The 23,222-nt window shown below is 41.9% G+C and overlaps 1 protein-coding gene across 6 annotated transcripts in view; it reads right to left on the bottom strand.

The window, feature by feature from the left end:
- Window positions 1-23,222, bottom strand: part of mal2 (mal, T cell differentiation protein 2) — a 76,233-nt gene that overhangs the window by 10,528 nt on the left and 42,483 nt on the right. The window contains exons 4-5 of one of the 6 annotated variants that reach the window (XR_010896408.1): window positions 21,516-21,671; window positions 20,182-20,558 (exon numbers count right to left, since the gene is read on the bottom strand). The exons of 4 other annotated variants lie outside the window; for them this stretch is intronic. Coding sequence is in view for 1 of the 2 variants with exons in the window: in XM_067400735.1 (XP_067256836.1) it covers window positions 21,600-21,671 (72 nt within the window). In the remaining variant the exon portion in view is untranslated. Of the gene's footprint in view, window positions 1-20,181; window positions 20,559-20,591; window positions 21,672-23,222 lie in introns of those variants that run through there. One more of the 6 variants, XM_067400735.1, reaches the window with a different exon arrangement.

Here is a 23,222-nt window from a genome sequence, read left to right as displayed (position 1 = left end):
TTTACTTAAGATCTTACAATCTACATTAATCAGGCTAATTGGTCGATAATTTGAAGGTTCAGTGGAATCTCTATCTTTCTTAGGAATCACAGATATTAGAGCATTGTTAAAAGAAGGGGGAAGAGATCCCCTAGTATATGCCTCATTATATACTTCTGTTAGGATGGGTGTAAGTAAATCTATATACTGTTTATAATATTCAATAGGGAGCCCATCTAATCCTGCTGATTTACCATTCCGCATAATAGATACAGCTTTTCTGACTTCAAGTTCTGTTATTGGACCTTCTAACAAACTCACCTCCTCTGAGGACAGTTTAGGTAGTTTGAGATTGGAGAAAAAACTTAACAACTCTTCTTTTTTAGGATTAATATCGGCAGTGTACAATTCCTTATAAAACTGCTGTAATACATAATTTATTTCCTTTGTTGAGGTAACTACTGTATTTCCTTTCTTAATAGCTGCTATTAAATTACATGTATTCTTCTGCTTCAACTGTCTGGCTAGCAGTTTACCAGTTTTCTCCCCATCTTCATAGAAAGTAGCTCCCAGTCTGAACAGGACGTATTCTACCTTTTTATTATACATTTCCTGAAGTTCAAATTTAAATTTACAAATATCTTGATATAATTGATTTGAAAAGCATTTGGATAATTCTTTTTCATAATTCTTAATTTTGTTATCTAATTCCTGTATTCTGTCCAGGCCCTCTTTTCCGTTTAGATGCATAGCCTATTATCTTTCCTCTTACGTATACTTTAGATGCCTCCCATTCAGTTGATCTTATATCAGTACTACCAGTATTAATTTAAAAAAAAGACTGTAAATCTTCTTTTAACGATAAACTAAAGGCCTCATGGGATAGAAGTGAAGTGTTTAATCTCCATCTGCCTTTTCTCTCTTTGTCACAGTTAATATCAATGCCTAACTTCACAGCAGCATGATCTGATAAAGCGATAGAATTTATTTTGCAGTGTGTAACATGCTTTGTCAAGGTATTCGAGATCAGAACCATATCAATTCTGGAGTGGGATTTATGACAATGTGAATAAAAGGTGTATTCCCTCTCGCGCGGATTCACAAGATGCCAAATATCCACTAACCCATTATCTTCACTGAGCATATGAATTGCTGCTCTGTCATTAGGATGTGGTTGGTTACTAAATTTACTTTTGTCTAGAAAAGCATCCCAAACTTGGTTAAAATCTCTGGCCAGAATTATTTGACCTTCCATTTCCCCAAAGTCTTGTTTACTTCATAGAAAAAAATAGGATCCCCTATAGTGCGTAGATGTTACACAACATCACTTTGATACCGTTTATCTGGGCCTGTACACAGACCATTCTCCCCTCACAGTCTTTAACCTCACCAGTCAGAATAAAATTTAGTTTCTTGTTCACTAGTATAACAACGCCATTCCGCTTGCTGGAAAAGGAACTATGAAATACCTGTCCGACCCACCCATATTTCAATTTTAGAGCCTCTTCCCCTTTAAAATGTGTTTCCTGGATAAATGCGATATCCACTTTATTATGTTTCAAATAAGTCATAACTTTGCCTCTTTTTATAGGATTCCCACAGCCTTTTATATTCCAAGACATGCATGTTATATAATGGAGACAAGAAAAAGAAAAGGGAATGCCAAAGCCACTGTTGTGTATATAACATTAGACCTGTATGTACATTGCAACCTAGCAAGTATAATAACATATTTTTAATAGAAAACTTTGTCATGACCAAACCTTTTTTCATAAATTTACAAAAAACAAAACAAACACAATTAAGTAAGATAAAATGCTCCCTTAAAACGCAAACTGGGAGCTCTGACCGATGTCTGGTCTTTAAACCAAAAAAAAAAAAAAAAGCAAAAACCGTTGCAAAAGCAACACGCAACAACAGAAAATAACTCCTACTGGTCCGCGGGGCACCCCTCATGCAGCCAGTTGTCGCTGTCCAGCTGCACGCCGCTCGGGCAGCACATCATCTAAAGCTCAGAACCCACTCGCGATTAACTTCCACTCATGGTTGACTTTTTTATGTTCCTCACCGTCCATACGCATTACTGTCTAAAAAGGGCATACCTGTTTATGTCTCATTATTGCACAATGTGCTGATGAAATGCTCCGCTTCCTCGATGCTGGTAAAACTACGGTTTCCCGCTATCCTGAGATTTACTTGGAAAGGTAGAAAAGCAAGCGTGTACCTCACATTTAGCTGTTGGAGCGCTTTCTTGGCAGGTAAAAACATCTTTCTTTTTTCAGCCAGCTCTCTCGTCATGTCGGGAAAAACAGATAGCTTAGCATCTTCCCATTCAATTCCACGGCGCTCCCGCGCGGCTCGCAGTACTTTCTCCCGCACTGACTGTCTCAGAAAAGTGATTATAATAAGGGTGATAATCAATAATCAATATGTAACCTCTTTTATTATTAACTGATTTGAGTGATTTGTTTCATATACATCCATAGAATGATTATGTGGTTGTTGAAATGTTCTTTTCAGAGGTTCTGCTGATGTCTGTGTCTTTGTCTGTCCATTTGGAGACACTCTCACCATATGTCCAGCCATAGATCCATGTTTCTCTAGCACCCTGGACAGCTAGGTCACAAAGGTCACCCTAGTAGCTGTACTACGTGACTTTTCCTCATTTCACAGTGGTATCCTGTCTCTATGTCCTTCTCTACAGAATAAAGATGAATATTATACGTAATTCTCTACAGAACTAGAACATGTTATCTTATGTTTTGAGAAACTTTCTTGTTATAGTTGGAGCCTGGGTGGACTTCAACCTTGGAGGAGCTGTGTATCTGTGGATGTGTGCTAATAATCTGTGCAGGTCCGGACAATTGGCAGTTCAAGCTGGAGACAGAGAGACGCCACCTCACGACCCTAAAGGGACATCTCGTCCCTAAATCTAGGGGTCCCACGTCAGATTCTAGACGCCTGGAGATACGCTTCCGACCATCTGTGGAAACTTCTAATCTTGTCTATCTTCTCTTAACCAATCAGAATCCTTTTTACCTTAGTAATGACGTAGTTAGTTGACTCTGTTAGAGTATAATTGGTGTGGAAATGTGAATGTAAGCAGAGCGGCCTACGAACTCCTTGTGAGACCTGAAGCTGACTTCTGCTGATGAAACTGCAAACTATTCTTCAGTAAAATTTCTTCTATTGATTGCATCTCTGACTCCGGGTCTTTCATTCAACATATCTGGTCGAGGGTCCTAAAAACTGTTCGTTCCCCAACAGTTTTTATGGTGGAGGATTGAGCGGGCAATCATTCTTCGGTGACATCCCTGGCTAAACAACAAACAAGGTAGGAAGCTGTTTTATTATTTGGTTAGGGCTGTCTGAGTGGAAGAGATTGGGGAAGGAGAACGGCAAAGCTTCGCTCAGACGTGAGTGAGGAGTACCGTAGAACCGGATTTGGAGGCCGGGGAGGTACACTAATTATACTAGCTTCATGATATTGATGATCATTGAATTTGATAGTATAAGAAGTCGCTGAAGCCACGTGACGGCAGGCAGCGCATCGGACGCACTCCAATAGAGGGACACAAAGTGTTTAAAAAACACTGCGTGGTGTACAGAGGTACCCCTACAGGGAGTGTAAGACACTGGATTTGGAGGCTCCAGTGGCACCGTTAACCTAACTCTGTCTCTTCCACATCAGATAGGGGGACCACCGAGCTTAGTGAATCAGACAGTTAGGGATTAAGTTATCAGTTAAATACAAGATAAAAAGAAACATTAAATAGATATAGGGTTTCTTGTTTGCCTGGGATGCATCTGGAACGATTCCGAGATAAATAAAAATTATTGTGACCCTAATTGACTTGTACCAGTATATGTGACTTGGTGGTTTTGGAGAATACTTTGTGGTTTCATCACGTAGAAGTACAGCTTTTGTTCTGATCAAGAACCGCCTCAAACCTATTGCTGATAACTCTTTTTGTGTGGGTTTCAACTGTGACCAACAATGGCTGACAAAGTAAATAATTTGATCAGCCCTGATACCAATAATGAGATAAAAGAGAGCACTCGCTGTAAACAGCTTTGCTCTGAGGCTCTCACTTCAAAGAAATATGCAGAGCTAATCAAGAAAATGGTTAGTCAGGGTTTTGATTCTGATTGGAATGTTGTTCAACAACTTGACTGGCTACAGACCAAGAAAGAGCCAGAAAGATTCAAATTTCTAGCTGTTTGTTCTTATTCTTGGATTTGCAAAATGGGAGGTGTACATTTAACTTCTGAAAAGAAGATCCCAGACGTAACTGAGGGATGGTACAGTTTGATGGCTCAATGTGACAAAATAACTGAAGTCACAGGAATTGATGTAGGGTGTGATCTGAGTGGTTTGAGTAAAGGGCTTGAAATAGTGTGTGAAAAAGCAGATAAAAACCTGAAGTGTGAATCAAGGTCCACCTTATCTGCCCCCTCCACTCCCTTTCTCTCTTCTCAGGCTTTTCAAGTCACGGCCGCTTCAGGCAGTGTCAAACAGACTGAGAACCAGACTGAGAGTCCTTATGCAGAGGCGCGCCGATTGCTAGAGGTCACTGACCACAGTACCCCTCCCCCTTATGTTGACCCTATAGAGCTTCCTACTGTGCAAGCAAAGCCCAAGGCAGCACCTGGGCTCGCCTCGGCTGCCCCAGTCAGACACACCGCCGTCTATGACAGAGACGCGGAGATGGGGGCTGGGGCAGAGCGGGGAGAATGGACTAGGCTCTCAGCATCTGAGAAAAACAATTTGCTTGCAGGTTTGGAATCTTTTAAGTTGTTCAACCCAAACAAACATGTGTGGGATAAACTTGAGGCCATGGCTAGACAGCAAAATTTGGGAATAGCTGATGTCCGGTCTCTGGTAGAAAGTTTAGTTCCTACGAGCAAATTGCGTGATGTTCAGAAAATCCGCATTTACCCAGCCGTCCCATACGAATGGCGAGAATATTGTATAGCTTATGCAGACTTTAAAGATGAAGTGAAAAACCTTTTGGGTCGGGGCTCATTTCCCTGGACCAGTGTGACTCAAGTAAAACAAAAACCTGGTGAAAACCCCTTAGAATATGTTGAGCGTTTCCGTGCTGCATATGACAATTACTGTGCTGCAAATAACACTCGTGAAGATTATGACTCTGCCATTGTGATCGAATCAGCTACAAGCGGGCTGAGCAAACAATACAGAGACCTGTTTATGAGCAGCTCTGTTGATTTTCCCAATTGGGAGAGTCTGCTCCGCTGGTGTTCAGTAAGCTGGAGTCGATCGCAAATGTCAGAAGATTCCAATACTGGTAAAGTATCTGCTGCTGCAGTTGAAGCCGAAACAAAGCCACAAAACACTGTAACATGTTTTAATTGTGGGGAGCCGGGTCATTTCTCCCGTGAGTGCACTGACCCACTTTCTAAGTGTAACAATTGTGACAGGAATGGCCATCTGACAAAATTCTGTCGTGGTAATAAACAAAAAGGTCAGGGAAGGAAGGGAAATAAGGGAGATAAGAAGGAACCTTCCAGGGCCTCCACTCTGTCTGAGGCTGATATTGAGAAACTGAGAAAGCTGTTAAGTGACTAGGGGTCAGCGGCCTCCGGTTCTTGTGATAACACTGATCCTCGCCCTTTCGTTCACGCATTGTTAGGAGGCCGGCAATGCATAGCTTTGATCGATACAGGGGCAACTGTGTCAATCACAAATATTGATCTCGAAACAACTTCTGAATCTCCTGTTCCTCTTACTATTGCTAATTCTGAGCATGTGTACTGGACTGAATTTTGGGTTGGGAAAAACACTGTGGGAACGATAATTGGTGTTGACATTTTGAGAGAGCTAGAAGCTGATGTTTTGCTTTCAAAAGATAAGCTCGTGCTTGGCTGCAATGAAACAATTCGCTTATCTCAATCTGGTCCCCACCATGAGAAAGGGTGTGCTGTGGCTGAGACAGTCAGTATAACTGAAACTCGTCCTGAGTGGAAGTTTGTGATTTCTAAATTTCCTGAAGTTTGGGCAAAAGACAAATTTGATTGTGGTCTTGCACAGGTCCAGCCACTCAGCATACCGGGTCCCATGCATGAAGCCAAACGTCAATATCCTCTGATGAAAATGATGCTCGAATTGGAGCTGAAAATGTTGTAAAAGAACTACATAAACGGGGGATTGTCATTCCTTGCTCCTCCCCCACCAACTCCCCCATGTGGCCTGTCAGTAAGCCAGATGGCAGTTGGCGCTTGACTATTGACTATACCGCTTTGAATGCTGTCTCTGTGAAAATGCACCCCCTGGTGGCCAACCCAGCAACTATTTTACATGAGATAGGATCTGAACATTGTTATTTCACTGCTTTGGACATTTCTAACGGTTTTTGGACTTGCCCTTTAGCAGAAGCAGACCAAGCTAAATTTGCTTTCAGCTGCGGTGGTCGTCAGTGGACCTGGAGTCGCTTGCCACAAGGATTCTGCAACTCACCGACACTGTTTCATCAGGTACTGGCATCATTCATTGACCCTATACGAAAGACTGTTGAAATTGATGGCTCTGTTATCTTACAATATGTGGATGACATTTTGATTGCTAGCCCCACAAAGTTCAAACATTTGACTGCTGTACAGAATGTTTTGAATGCCCTCAAAAACGGGGGTTTCAAGGTGAACCTGAAGAAAGCTCAGCTAGCACGACCTGAAGTAACATATTTGGGTCAGATTGTCGGGGTTCATGGTCGATGCATTACCCCTGACCGAATTAAAGCCATCATTGAACTTCCAAAACCAAACACTGTCACTGGTCTGAGGCAAGTAATGGGATTACTAAATTACTGCCGCCAGTATGTTTCTGAATACACTGAACTGTCTAAACCTCTTACAGAGGCTTTGAAGGGAGGAAAACCTGGACCTGAGCTGATCGACTGGACGGAAGAGATGGAGGATGCATTTGTGAGTATCAAAGAGACTCTTGCTTCCTCTCCAGCACTAAGACATGCTGATCCAAGCAGACCGTTTCATCTATGGACCTGGGTGGGAAACAAGGCCTACTCAGCTGCCCTGGGTCAGAGGGTCCCAGGAAGAAACTCCTATGGGATGGTCGGATATTATTCTGCCCCGATTCCTGTTTCCCTGGCAGGACAGCATCCCTGTCTGCTGACATGTGACTGTGCCGAGTGGGCAGTGAAAATCACAGAGGATGTTGTCGCTCATCAAAAGGTTGTATTACACACCAGACATCAAATTCTGAAACTATTGACAAACACTCGCTTAGGCTCTATTTCTAATCAACAACGAGCTAAGTGGGAAACCACCCTCCTGAGTAAGAATGTGGAAATAAAAAATGACTGTGAAACTGCTATCAATCCTGCCTCTCTGTTACCAGATGAAGGGACTGCACACAACTGTGTCCAACTGCTCGAAGAGGACAGCCAGAGCCCCCTCCACTCTGAACCACTTCCTAATGCCATGAACTTGTTCGTAGACGGGTCCAGTTTCCATGACCACGGAGAACGCTTCACAGGCTGGGCGGTTGTAAATGAACATGGTGAAACTGTTGATTGTGGTTCTCTTTCAGGTGGGGGGGCTCAGGTGGCAGAACTGGTTGCTTTGACACGTGCACTGCAGTACGGCAAGGAAAAAAGAGTCAATGTGTACACTGACAGCCGTTATGTGTCTGTGTGGAAACGACGAGGATTTCTAACCACTGCCGGTCTTCCAATCTCTCATCAGCAGCAGGTAATGGAGCTTATGGCAGCATGTGATCTTCCCACAGAAGGAGCTGTTATCAAAGTCACGGGACACGCCAAGGACAGTTTTCCAGAATCAAAGGGAAATCAAGCCGCCGATGCAGCTGCCCGAGAGGCTGCAAAACTAACTGAAAAATGTGTGAGTGTAATGGCTCTTTCTCCTAAAGGGGAGGAGAATTCCAGAGACATTTTTGAACTGTATGCTGAAGATGATGCGGAAGAGAAAGAACAATGGGTTAAGTTAGGCGCACAAAAGAGGTCAGATGGACTTTGGAAATTTAATGAGCGCTATGTTTGCCCTTCTTCTGCTCGTACTGAATTAATGTCTTTGTATCATGGCTTGGCACATGCGGGTCCTGAAAAATTACATGCAATGATCTCAAAAACATGGTGGTGGCCAAAGATGAGAACTGCTTGCACTGATTTTTGCAAAAGATGTTTAGTATGTCTAAAAGTAAACTCATCTTCAAAACTAAAAATTCCTTTAGGACATGCACCCCGCCCACAGGGTCTGTGGACACACCTACAAATTGATTTCATAGGTCCACTGCCTCCTAGTGGAGGATACACTTACATATTAATGATTGTTGATCAATTTTCTAGATGGGTGGAGGCGTTTCCGCTGAAAAACTGCACAGCAGATGCAACAGCCAAAGTTTTGTTGAATGAAGTTTTGATGGGGTTTGCCAGATGGGGTTTGCCAGTGCAAATGGATTCTGATCAGGGCACACACTTCACAGGGAAGGTCATGAAAAATGCTATGAAGTTAATGGGGGTAAAACAACATTTTCACATAGCTTTTCGGCCTCAGTCGAGTGGTTCGGTCGAACGTTATAACAGAACACTAAAAACTTCTCTGAGGAAGAGACTGTTGGAGTGGGGAAAGGGATGGCATGCTGCCATCCCAACAATTCTGTTAAGCATGAGAGCCAGCCCTAACAAAACCACACAGATCAGTCCCTTTGAGATAATGACAGGTCGCTACATGCGTTTGCCGTGGCATGCTCCTTTGCAACATGAGGGACCATCTGGGCCATTGAAAGATGCTTTGCAAAATTATCTGAAAGCTTTGGATGATAGTTTACGGGACACACGAGTCAGTGTCAGTATCAGACAAGCAGATAAAGATAACACTGAGCAGAGAAACATGCCTGTCCTGCCTGAAATAGGGGACAGTGTTATGCTACAGAGAGAAATCGTCTCTCCTCTAGGTCCAAAATTTGATGGGCCTTATCAGGTATTGTTAACGACTAATACTTCTGTTCTTCTGGATAGAGGTGTCCTAGGTACCGTCTGGAGGCATTGGTCACAGGTGAAACCACTTGAAAAGGGCCACAACCAAACTGATAGCTCATAACAACTATAATACCTCATGTGCCTTGAATGAGAGGAGTATTCAGATTTTATATACTCACTGAAACAAAATAACTGATGTGTTTTACTACTTTAATTCTGGAACCAGTGTTTTATTATTATTACAGATGTCTGGACCAGAAGACATATTGAAGCTGCTAATTCTTCAAGAAGAAGTGCGAAAAGAGAAACGACTGAAAATGAGACGGGCTTTTATACGACTGGTAATCCCGCTCTCTTTGGTAATGTTAATTTTGATCGCATTATTGTTCTTGTTGTGGATTCAAATTTCTCTCTGGACAGGTCGATTTCATGCTTTTTCAACCAATTGGGACTGCGAAATAATTGACAACCGTCCATCATGGGTTCAATATCCATGCCTAAATTCAACTGAGGGACTAAATTTAATTCCTAGTATGTATCAGAAAGTTAATGATTGATATTATCGTTTGGACGGCAACGAAACGGTGACCTTTTGGCTCGGTCGCTCCCCAAATTATCCAGAGAACACCCTCATCATGCAAAACGGTCGATGGATGAATGATAGTGGGCTAGATGTTTTTGACAGTAACTTTAGCTCACTGAGTTGGATTCCTATTACCATAGCCAATGAGAATCAAAGTGTTTGTCAGTCCAGACTAGACAGAGTTCATAGGTATGTGATACACCAGACATTCGCTAAGGGTAGATCTGAACGAGCTAAACGAGCCGCTGATAAGTCTGAGGACTCCCACGTAATTATGGGAGGGAAAGCCGTTCGACTGCCATTGTATCCCAGTGCACCTGACCCCCGCCATATTATGTCATATTACCTTCCTAAGGCTAGGGATCAATTTAGCTTTAACAAGGTGGTTAGGATGATCGCCCAGAGTTATATGTACTCCAATGTTGTGTTCAGAGAAGATCCTAATTCTGACTGGTACCACAAAGTGTTAAAGGATAAATTTCTGATGAGGTGGGGAGTTTTGACCCCAACTAAGGTTCATTTGGTCCGATGGGACGCTGATCGATCCTACGGAGCAGTTTGTGACAGGTTAGGTCGGATGGACAAGACTGATAAGCAAAACTTTGACCTAAATGGAAGTAATAATGATTTACCTCTTGTGAATGCTCTCTCCCTCGCATGGCCTAGATATACCAGTTTTGATGACCCGTGGAAAGAGACGGTACATGTGGAGCGCTGTCTGGGTAAGGAGATCCAGCAGTAGTTTATTCAAACCTTCCCACCAGAGCAGACTACTAAATGTAAAAATGTCGCTGCCAGCCTCACAGGTGTCAAGGATTTGCCCATTCCATGGGAAATTTGTAATGCTTCATTTGTTAAGCCAGATTACACGTGGGCCAGTATGATGGATGTTTTGTATCAGTATGATTTTGCTATTGCCATGGCTAACAAATCGATAATCAGGATAGAACAATTACATGATCACCTCGAGCGTAAATGTAGTAGCCCCACCTCTATGGTCTACAATGTTACTGCCTGGATGCATATTAACATGCTCCATTTGTTCTTAGAAATAGCAACCAGTAGAGTGGCTATCTCCCGGGTACCTGTGACTGTTGATGATTTGGTATGGAAACACGTTCAACCATTTCAGGCGTTTATGTGGCCGCAGGTGTCTGAAGTGGCATTAGGAGATGAATGGTTTGATCGAGAGAAACAATTCCGTCAATTCCTGAGACCTATTCCGTCAGTTGAGGAGATAAGAGAGATCCATTCAAAACCAGATACAGGTAACTGTGCTAACCATAAGTTGGTGCATCTGATGGGACCTTCATGGTACCCCGCAAAGAAATGCAAACACGGTAATTGTGCCGAACTTGCTCTATGTTTTGCTGAAATGAAGCACAAGACTGAGTATTACCCGGAACTGAAAGCTAAACAAGCCAGGGGCAAATATATTGATTCGTTCCTTAAGCAAATGAAAACGACTGATGCATTTGCAGGTTATGAATATTTGAATTCGGTGTGGTTGAGATCCAATGGGTCCCCATTTGTCACGGAACCAGACGGGCCTTCTAGTCTTGCCGTAGCTTTTATGGTAGCTTTCAGTATAGGTTCAGCTTTTACTGATGTTACAGAAACGGTGGGAGAGTTTGTAGAAGAAGCCTGGGAGGAATTTGTGACTGCGTCGGAAGATATGGCCCTGGGTATTGCGAAGTATATATTATATGCCTTTGGGGCATGTATGGGATTGGTGGTGCTGTGTTTGTGTATATGGTTGTGTGTCCGTTTTTGTTTCTCATACATTTTCAGGTCTGCCTGCCGAACAGTTAATCCTGCGGAGGAGGAGGCTAAATTGCTGAAGCTGACCAACCACTTGAACAACCAGCTGGCCAAAGAAAAGATCAATGCCCTGTTGTGAGTGGAAGGTGGGAGAGCCCCTGCCATGGGGACCGGAATTTTTAGTTTCCGGCTTGTCCATGATGGGGTGAAGAGACAAGTGTGACCCGTCAGGGGAGCATGTGTCACCGACTCCGCCTTCCGTAGTGACCTCACTGAATAGACCGGACGTGGCGGTATTGGACCACACACTTTGGTCTAAACGGGGGAGTGAAAGGAGATAATCAAAATTCCCTTGCCTCTTCACTATATATATATATATATATATATATATCCTTTTTTGAATGATTGATGTGAGTGATTATAATAAGGGTGATAATCAATAATCAATATGTAACCTCTTTTATTATTAACTGATTTGAGTGATTTGTTTCATATACATCCATAGAATGATTATGTGGTTGTTGAAATGTTCTTTTCAGAGGTTCTGCTGATGTCTGTGTCTTTGTCTGTCCATTTGGAGACACTCTCACCATATGTCCAGCCATAGATCCATGTTTCTCTAGCACCCTGGACAGCTAGGTCACAAAGGTCACCCTAGTAGCTGTACTACGTGACTTTTCCTCATTTCACAGTGGTATCCTGTCTCTATGTCCTTCTCTACAGAATAAAGATGAATATTATACGTAATTCTCTACAGAACTAGAACATGTTATCTTATGTTTTGAGAAACTTTCTTGTTATAGTTGGAGCCTGGGTGGACTTCAACCTTGGAGGAGCTGTGTATCTGTGTATGTGTGCTAATAATCTGTGCAGGTCCGGACAATTGGCAGTTCAAGCTGGAGACAGAGAGACGCCACCTCACGACCCTAAAGGGACATCTCGTCCCTAAATCTAGGGGTCCCACGTCAGATTCTAGACGCCTGGAGATACGCTTCCGACCATCTGTGGAAACTTCTAATCTTGTCTATCTTCTCTTAACCAATCAGAATCCTTTTTACCTTAGTAATGACGTAGTTAGTTGACTCTGTTAGAGTATAATTGGTGTGGAAATGTGAATGTATGCAGAGCGGCCTACGAACTCCTTGTGAGACCTGAAGCTGACTTCTGCTGATGAAACTGCAAACTATTCTTCAGTAAAATTTCTTCTATTGATTGCATCTCTGACTCCATGTCTTTCATTCAACATATCTGGTCGAGGGTCCTAAAAACTGTTCGTTCCCCAACACTATGGTTCTTAAGCATTTGAACACGATCCCACAACACTTTTATCTTCTTTTCTTTAGCATCTTTATCTGTCGCCAGTCCCCCTGTCACGTCCTCCAGTTGTGAAATACGGCCCTCCGCCTCATCCATCCTGACTTGCAGCCCGTTCACCGTATTTTTTAACTCGGTCATTGTCTCTTTGATAGCGATTGTGTCCGCTGCAACTACCTGAAGGGTCTTACTCATTTTGGTAACTTCAGCGAAAACTTTCCCCAGGCTCACTTTCGCGTCAGTCTGTTTTTCGGGCGGGTTCAGATCTGCTTTGGCCTCCATCGGAGGTGGAGTACGCCTGGTCGCCATGCGGTTTGCTTCCTTGAAATATTTGGATGTCGTCGTCATCGTAATATCGACGGAAACGTGATTAAAATCCTAGAATCCGGATCATGGACGTTTTCAAAGTATTTTTCAACAAGATGTCAACTATTTCTTCATAAATTATATATTAATTGGCGAGTGGATAAGAGCTTATCTAGAGAGCCGCCATCTTGCTTGAGGTACTCACGTGACTCCGATCCAAAATGTTTTTATTCGTTTTCTTCTATATATTTGTGTGGTGTTGTGTACATTGTGGCTGTGAATGTTTATCCACATTGCCTTTCATTTGTTTAAAAAAGATAAAATAAGATCATTGTCAGTTTCGTCTATCACTTGACAGGCAGTTTGGTCGGTTTATTAGAAAGACGTTTCTCTGTGCTGTGTGTGAAAGAAAATAAAAGTTGTCTTAAGCCGCGCCCGCGGGTAGGCTATAGGCCTTAGGCCTACTTCATTTTCCGTGTCCCTCTCCATCTCGTGCACAGTTCAGCGCGCGGCCCTTTCAAAGTCCGTGCACACTCTCTAGTGGACTGCTGTTTTTCAAGCTCAAAACCCCCCCCCCCCCCCCCCCCCCACAACATATATGATTCGACTATCAGTCGAATATAGGCAATCGGATTCGACTATGTAAATCCGTAGTACTACGCCCTTTCTCTGCCTTCACCTGCCAGGTTCAGTGCCGTCGCCCAGGTGAAAGCACGCTCTGCGGTTTCTTCCCCCGGGTTGAGGCACCGATATTCACATGTCCAGCTCTAAGGAGGTGGATATTGTGATATCGATCTGAGGATCGCCACCTCACAGTCACACACATATCGTGTTTCAAAATCACACGTTTATAACAAATCAGCAGTGAACAGCAGTTGATTTTTTTCCCCCTGTGCTACACTACAAAGCGAGTGGGGATACACACGATTTATGTGTCATTTGCTGGGAGTGGAGCATGCACGTCAGCTCACAACTGATAGTGACAGTGTTCATTCATAAAAATGTCCCGAAGAAAAGTATGCACTAGCTGGAATTTTGTAGCTCCACTCCTGTTGGCTTTATTCTCGAGGGAATAAAAGTCTAATGCAAAGCTCGCATCTCGCGCTTGCCAAGGCAGCGCATGGATTGGGTTTTCATTAAAGAATATATGGCTCGGTAGATTAAGTCTGCAAGAATGAATATACGGCTCGGGTCTTGCGTTTGCCGAGGCTGCGCATGTATCACGTGTCCGTAATTATGCATGCATGTGTGTGTATGTATATATATTTATATATTAAGGGATCTGAGCAGACGGGAGTTTCCCTTTCTCTCTTTCCCTAAAATATATATTTATAGAAGAACTGGCTGCATTTAATTTGAGGATTAAATGAAATATTGAATACATTAAATTCTGAGGAATTTAAAAGAAAGTGTCGCCACCCTTGATCCCCCGCAGAAAGCTTGGGGACAGGGACAGGGACAGGCGACACAGCCGAAGTCTTTGTGGGGTAACACAGAGCTGCGCACTGTAATTATCACCAAGAAGGCTTCGAAGAGGTCCTGATGCCAGTGGCATGGGACATTGGAGGGCAGCCCCCTCCAGAGAGGGTTGGATATTAAAATACTTGGTACCCATCCCTCTTTGGCGCCCTCAGGGGGCCGTTCTGCTAACCCTGCCACCCAGTGTGCTTCAGGGCGCAGCGGTCTCCACCGATCCTCCGAGGAGGGCCGGTTATCACTTAATTCAGCTGTTCCTTGCCGGTTCAGGGCGCCGAGTCAAGTGCTAAAAAAACACCAGAGGCCAGTCTCGAGAGACAGGCAGAATGGAAACTTCTCCCAAATATTTCAAAATGGGTGCTGCTCACAATAGAAAAGGGTTACAAATTCGGGTCTCGCCCACCCCAGTTTAATGGGGTCCTTCCCACAGTGGTGGCCCCTGAGCAGTCTCTGGTAATGGAACAGGAGGTTATGACGCTCTTGCAAAAAGGAGCTATAGAAGGGGTTCTCCTCCCAGCAAGCTGTCAGGGTTTTACAACCTATACTTCATTGTTCCAAAGAAGGATGGAGGGTTATCCCACAGATCAGGTCCGAGGACTGGTTTGTTGTGATAGACCTGAAAGATGCTTACTTTCATGTATCCATCCATCCTTCTCACAGGAAGTTCCTCAGGTTTGCTTTCGGGGACAACATCGAGATGTTGTTCTGTCGCACATGAAAAAGCTTGGGCTGAGGCTCAATGCCAAAAAGAGTGTGCTGATTTCGAGTCAGATTGCAAACTATCTAGGAGTAATCTGGGATTCTACCACAATGCAGGCGCAGCTGTCTCCTGCTCGTGTGAATTCCATTCTCGGAGCCATGAATGGGGTGAAGTTAGGCCAGTCACTCACTGTAAAACAGTTTCAGAGACTGTAGGGTCTGATGGCAGCTGCGTCCAACGTGATTACTATTGGCCTTCTGCACATGAGACCCTTACAGTGATGGCTCAGGACCAAGGGGTTTTCCCTGAGGGGAAATCCTTTTCGCATGATCAAAGTCACGCGGCGATGCCTTCGTGCTCCGGTCATGTGGAAAAAGCCTTGGTGCCTGTCCCAGGGACCCGTGCTGGGAACTCCTCGTTGACGCGTAATGTTTATGACAGATGCTTCCCTCACGGCGTGGGGGGGGGGGGGGGGGGGGCTATCATGAGTGGTCACTCGGCTCAGGGTCTATGGGAGGACCATCAGCTCTCCTGGCACGTAAATCGGCTGGAGATGATGGCGGTGTCTCTAGCACTGAAACACTTCCTCCCAGACCTGAGGGGCCACCATGTGTTGGTCCATACAGACAACACGACGGTGGTCTCTTATGACCAGTCACTCACTGTAAAACAGTTTCAGAGACTGTTGGGTCTTATGGCAGCTGCGTCCAACGTGATAACTTTTGGACTTCTGCACATGAGACTCTTACAGTGGTGGCTCAGGACCAAGGGGTTTTCTCTGAGGAGAAATCCTTTTTGCAAGATCAAAAGTCATGCGGCGATGCCTTCGTGCTCTGGTCATGTGGAAAAAGCCTTGGTTCCTGTCCCAGAACCCATGTTGGGGACTTCTCGTCGTTGCGTAATGCTTACGACGGATGCTTCCCTCACGAGCTGGGGGGCGATCATAAGTGGTCGCTCAGCTCAGGGTCTCTAGGAGGACCATCAGTTCCTGGCACTTAAATCGGCTGGAAATGATGGCTGTATTTCTTGCAGTAAAATACTTCCTCCCAGACCTGAGGGCATTAAAATGTGGGAGTAGACACGCTGTCGAGGCAGGGGCCGAGGCCCGGGGAATGGACTCTCCACAATGAGGTGTGGAGCTCACTTTGGAAAACTTTGGTCAAGCTAAAATCGACCTATTTGCTTCAGGGGAATCAACCCAGTGTCCACTGTGGTTCTCCCTATCTCATTCAGCACCACTGGGTCTGGATGCCATGGTACAGAGTTCTGGAGAAAGTATGCCAGGAAGGGGTCAGTCTAATATTGATAGCCCTGTACAGGCCAACCAAAATATGGTTCTCAGACCAAGTGTCCCTTCTAGATGGCTCCCTGATGGAGCCTCCTCTCAGGCAGGACCTACTGTCTCAAGCGGGCGGCATGATAATTCATCCACGCCCAGAACTATGGAGACTATGGGCCTGGCCTCTGAGGGGGCCAGGCTCATAGATGCTGCTCTCCCAACTGAGGTTGTGGAGACCATACTCCACTCCAGAGCTCCCTCCACGAGGAAGTGTATGCGGCCATTTTGGCCATACTCCTCTAGGGGATTCCTCGGTAGGTCGAGACCCCCTTTTTATACGCTTCCTCCGTGGTACTCTGAGGCTGAGGCCTTCAGTACATACAAGGACTCCGGCCTGGGACTTGGCCGTGGTATTAGAAGGGTTAGCCGAGGCTCCCTTCGAACCACTAGAGGAAGTTTCAGAGAAATTCCTCACCCTTAAAGACCATATTTCTACTGGCTATTTCATCTCTTAAAAGAATAGGAGATCTTCAAGCACTTATAGCTGCTTTGTTTGTTTGGAATTCGCACTTGGAGTGGTCAAAGCGTTCATGCACACTAGACCAGGCTATATGCCTAAGGTCCCCACCAACGTCCCAGGTTCCATCGTACTTCAGGCCTTCCATCTTCCTCCATTTACAACTTCGGATCAGGAGAAACTCAATCTGCTCTGCCCAGTGAGGGCTTTAGATGCATGTCCACAGAGCTGCCCTGTGGGGCAAAACAGATCAATTGTTTGTGTGTTTTATGGGTCTCATTAGAAAGGAGATCCAGCATCTAAGCAGAGAATGAGCAAGTGGGTGGTCGAGGCTATCTCACTTGCTTATGAGGGGGCCGGACAGCCATCTCCATTAGCTGTCCGTGTTCACTCGACTAGGGGTATGGCGGCCTCAAAGGCCTTAATGTCAGGAGTATCCATTAATGACATATGTGGTTCTGCTGGATGGTCATCCCAGCACACATTTATTGGTTTTACAACCTGGACGTAGGCTCCTCTCCGGGGTCCTCAGTTCTGTCTACAAGATAACAGACAGGTACTTGGTGATACGGTGTAGTTGGGATAGCATTCCCATCACATTATTCGACGTAGCGTCGATAGTTCCCACGAAAGGAAACGTCTCGGGTTACAGATGTAACCCCTGTTCCCTGAGTAAGGGAACGAGACGCTACGTAACGTTGCCGTACCCCCGGCATACCTGTGAGCGTCTTGCTTCAGACATATTCCAGAAGCTAGCGTTCTTTGTTCTGGGTATGCTTTATAGTTTCCTGGTCCGTGACGTCACCCGCCTCTGACGTCACGTTTCCTCATTGGTTGGATACAGAGGTGCTTCACGAATACAAAATGCAGAGGGTTCCCATCACGTAATTCGACATAGCGTCTCATTCCCTTACTCAGGGAACAGGGGTTACATCTGTAACCCGAGACGTTTTCACCGAGACTCTGGTTATAGGACATAGGAAAACTGATTAGACTTTTTACGACCCAAAGGAATTTGCAGAAAATCTTGACTGTCACATAACCACTTGAGCAATGTATAAACATGTATCCAATTTTCCCATCTCATGATTTTCCTTTTATATGGTTTGGCCTATGTATTAATTCTCTCTTTTGAACTTTTTTGTATTAATGTTTCAGAGTTTCATACTAACATGGGTATCATATTTGTCTCTATGAACTCCAATCTTCATTCTCGATTTGTTCATTTACATTACATTTTGCTAACTCTGTGACACATTAGTATTGCAAGAATATATAAGGTTTTCTCAAACTTTCAAAGTACAAAGAGTTGTAAAAAGTTCCTTCCAAAGGCTCATTATTTGATACCCCCCCCCCCCCCCCTTTTTTTTTTTTTTAAAGAAGGGTGTGTTAGAACTAAACTGATGGTTTGCTCAAGGCTGTTGATCTGCTGAATTTCAAACAATGCTATAACTTACTGCTTTCCTGTATTCTGGATAAAACATTATTAAAATGATTCCAGTTTGTACGGATCTGCAGAAATGACTAATAATTCTGTATCATGCGGGCCAGACAAGTATTTTGGCCATGTCACTATGTAAAGAAAGACTATGCATCTGCGCACATACACATTCAAATGCACATACCTATAGACTAAACACTTAAATGAATGGCAAGAATGTATTAAAAGTCTTCTGTTTTCAGTTAAAAAGGTGTAATTTATGCAGCCCCTAAGTTAATAATTAATGATTTTTTACAAAGGAAGTGATTTAATCAAAATCTTACTTTAACTCGATAATAACTTTTTCCTAGAGCTGCCGTAAAGCCAAAACAATCTTTATCTATAATTATAATATAAATGCAATTTGTTCCATACACATTACATTGCTAACAAATCATGCAACATCCTTATGTTTTAGAATAAATATATCAAAATATCCATAAAAATAAAATTGTTTAAATTACTATAAAGTTTTTAGAATAGAGTTGATTAATTCATTTCCCCTGGCCAAATACTATTTTAATTGTTTTAAACAAAACAAATCAAATTTATGCAGTTTTGCTGATAAGGTGAACATATCTTTTAGAATGTTTAGGCTATTTTAGTGGAAACAAATAGGCCGACTTATTTATTGCAGTGTAAATACAATTGTCTGACAGCACGTCACTGACAAAGTAGGCTATTTTAAAAAGGAAATGTGCAAATCTTACCATTTTCTTTAAACTGTATCCTTCAAATACAGTGGTATTTTTCATAATTGTTTGAAAATGCCTTCACAAAACATCAACACCTCCATGCAGCTGCGGTTGTCCAGTAAGCTACAGTATTATCATTGGACCTAATCAAAGTGAACAAAAATATGTTATTCTACCACCGAATCCAAAAGTGTCTGCCATAATTTCGAAGTAAGTGTGCATCACTGATCACCATTCTCACTAAAAATATTTTGTCATAACATGAGATCTGCAGTTTAATTTAAAGAGGATTATTGTGGGCCGATCACTCAAACAGCTTGTCACAGGAAAAATGATCATAAATAGCACATCCATCTAAATTCATATCATTTTTGTTTTAATTCTGCGTAATGACAATGTAATTTCAGTGCTTATCACCATTAATTAAAAAAAAGTCGAATATTAATGTATTAGTGTATATCAAAATGAAAACAGAGTTTAAAAGTTCTGTTTACTTCATTACTTTTCTCACTGTAGTAAAATAGTTCTTATGCATGGGTCAGAGTTTGCATGCAGGTGCAACAAATTTTCCCATCAATTTTGTTTTTATAAATCCCATCTTTTGCGTAGGAAGTGGCGTACGCCTCTTTCAGGGCATGTTTCAAAAACCTGTGCTGGGACAGGAGAAGAGAGCTTTTGGTTGCCTGTTTTATTCATTTATTTATTTATTTTGGTTTATTGTTTGTTTGTTCATAAATTTCCTATGGCAAATTTCCTGATGACAAAGACTTAACTCTTTTTGTGAATCATAGAATGCTGTCTCTTTTAAAAAGTGAAGTTAGATTGTTTAACCCGTTTAGCCTTTTTTATGACTAAACCGGTTGCACAGTGATCAGACAGGTTACGCCTGGCAGCTAATAATGTAAGCCGTTTACTACATATTCACACTGCTGGAATTAGTTCACCATGTGCTTCACTGTCTTTAGATGCTGAAAAAGCCATCGATAGGCTGAAGTGGCAATACCTCTGGACAGTACTGGAATACTTTAGGCTAGGTAGAGATTATAATAATATGATCAGAGTTTTATACACTTATATTTCTACCCAAACTGCTGTTATTACAAAGCATTGTGATGGTGCAACTATTTTGGTAAATGGTAAATCTAATTAAATTTTAATGACTGTAATATAAAATAACAGTATGAATCTCTGTAATAAAATGTTTTTATTGTTATTTAAATCAGTATCAATTAAAGGCAATATGTGTTAAAGAGTGAAACATGACCAGGTTTTCTTAAGATTCAACAGGTACTGACCCAACTACCACCAACAATTTGATTAAGCTGTTAAAACATTTGCATAACATTTCAAAATAACCTCTGTGAAATCTCTGTGATCAGTATATTACCTGGATATATTTATATTTTTAAATTTCATACAAATGTATAAACTACACTTTTTTTCCTAGGAGTTTCCTCTCCAACAATTTCCCATGTTTGTTCAGTCTTACTCTCCTGTCAAAAAAAAAAAAAAAAAAAAACAATTCTTAGGTCAACCAAATTTTTGCAAAATTTTGCAAATGTTGCAATACTTTAGACCAGCATGACAGATAACCCTTGGCTGTCATGATTTACTGATGACAGACTTTTAAAACATATAAAAGGTTTAAAAACTTGCAATTCATAATAATAATAAAAAAGTAAAACATTGTTTAATATTTGCATATGAAATGAGACATTAATACAAACAAATCTTCATCAACGGGGTAAATGATTCATCATCACTCTAATCCATTTAATTGACTCCTCTGTAACTGGCATTTTGCAGTGTTTTTAACAGTATATTGTGGGTACTGTTAGTATCTACACTGAGCTTGCTCTTTAAAAAACAAACAAACAAAAAAAAACAATAAAGGAACCAGGCAGGTCCATTTTATTTTTTGGAATTCATGAAAAGTATGAATTCTAGTAGCCACATTTCACCAAAATAGAAAATTCCCACAGGCTATTACAAAAAAAAAAAAAAAAAAAAAAAAAAATGGTTTATTATAAAATGTAACACGAGTTAGGAAAAAAGTTGTATTATATTTAATGCTTATTACATACACAGTTGCATCTAACTTAAGATGTGTAAGCACAATTGTCATAAAAATAGTTTTTGCCTTGGTTTTGTTAGAGAAATGGTTAATACAGGTGAAAAAATTTATTTACAATTTGTTTCTGGAACTGATAATATATCTAAAAATATTACAAATAAGGTCAAATCAAAATCTAGCACCTACTGGTGAAATATTGTTCCTCTCTGACCACCAGTGAAGTTTAAGGATAACCAAGTAAAACAAGTAAAATTTAAATATGATTGTTTATCATTTTTGGACAAATCATCAAAAAAATATTTTACAGCTGTTAAAATGACTCTTTACTTTAATGTGAAGAAAGACCTTTGTGGTAAACCAGTGGTGACATTATCACCTTGTGTAATGTCCATAATAGTACAGTTGACGTTTGAAGACATTCGTCTTATGAATGGGTCACATATGGTCCATTTTTTGTGTGCTATTTTCTCCATCTCCTGAAGCCCATGAACATACTACAGCCATAACATAAAGTCACTATAAAAGCAAATATCTGTGGAGAGAGAAATAACAGAATTATTTACATACTGTAAGTGTTTAGTATTTTAATTGCTTGAAAGCAATTGCATGCATGGCTCACATAAATATAATTTTGTTTCTGCTTTAAAATGTGAATGGTGAAGGTTGCATGGACCTTTTTGAACACTGTTCAAACTCAAACAGGTAGAGTATTAAATGTTCAGCACATAGTTTTATAGCTGATTGACTTCAAAATTAAAAACTGTTCAGAAAAAAAAAAAAAAAAAACTTTTTGGATAAGCTGCCTTTTTTGGACAATCTACTTTAAGCCTTCTTTAAACAAAATAAGATGAAGTGGAGGAGGAATAATACAACAGTGCTTGACCCAAGGACAAAACAATAGCCTGGTTTTGAATCAAAAACATTTTAGATCACCTGTCACTCCAGTGATTAATTCCAACCCGAACTTGTTGCAAAATGTTAGATAAAAAATGCTTATGGACATATAAATTATTGGATAGAGGGTTTTTCCTGGCTCAAAATAAGATGGAGGTAGTAAAATCCTGATCACGGCAGTAAAAAGCAAGTATTTTAGGTATTTTAAAGGTGACCTATTATGCCCCTTTTCACAAGATGCAATATAAGTCTCTGGTGTCCCCAGAATGTCTGTGAACTTTCAGCTCAAAATACCCCACAGATCATTTATTATAGCTTGTCAAATTTGCCATGATTTGGGTGTGAGCAAAATCAAGCCGTTTTTGTGGGTGGGTTGCTTTAAATGCAAATGAGTTCATGCTCCCCACCCCCAAGCTCGCTCATCATTCCTATAGACCTTATTTACCAGAAACAAGCAAACTGTTGCGCCGCCATCTTTATAAAATTGTCTTTGAACTTCCGTTTTGTGGATGCTCTGTACATTTCTATGGCATCGCTGTCAAAGAATAATTAGTTTGTTAAGTGGATTTACTTGCTGTAGAGTTTATGAAAGTTATCATGAGCATTGTTATGTTTAAAGCATATGTCTTAACAAATGTCAGTAGATTTTAAAATGAGCAGTTCATTCATAAATGTAAGATCGCTGTGGAAATACAAACCGGAAGTCAAAAGACGATAGTTGCGCCCCAAATGACGCACTATACACTATGCACTCATCCATGTAGTACGTGAACTGTATAAGGTTATATTGTCATTTAACAACGGTGTCCGATCCTCCCTTCCCCTCCACTACGTAATTAAAGCTGCGACAGTTGAGTGCACAAAGTGTCCAACATTCCACACTTCGTTTTTTCAATTAATTTAGTGCATCATCCGGGTATTTAAAGTGCACTTTTTCTTTTTGGAATTTTCTGTGTGAACGCACTACTCGCACTATTTATACTTAAAAACGTCATAGAATAGTGCATAAGTACGCGAATTGGGACGCACCTAATGAGCGCAACGCTGAATAGGGGCGGGGCTACATAAGTTCTATAGAGATCACTAAGACATGTGACCAACTGGACGGCAACGTCATCAGAACGCAAAGAATTATGGGTATGTTTGGCCCGTTTACATGGGCTGGCATAGCAGGCTAGTGTTCTGGCAT

The sequence above is a fragment of the Chanodichthys erythropterus genome, chromosome 2 (genome assembly GCF_024489055.1).
Source record: "Chanodichthys erythropterus isolate Z2021 chromosome 2, ASM2448905v1, whole genome shotgun sequence".
In the NCBI taxonomy this organism is placed as follows: Eukaryota; Metazoa; Chordata; class Actinopteri; order Cypriniformes; family Xenocyprididae; genus Chanodichthys; species Chanodichthys erythropterus.
This window is presented reverse-complemented; position numbering and strand designations above follow the sequence as displayed.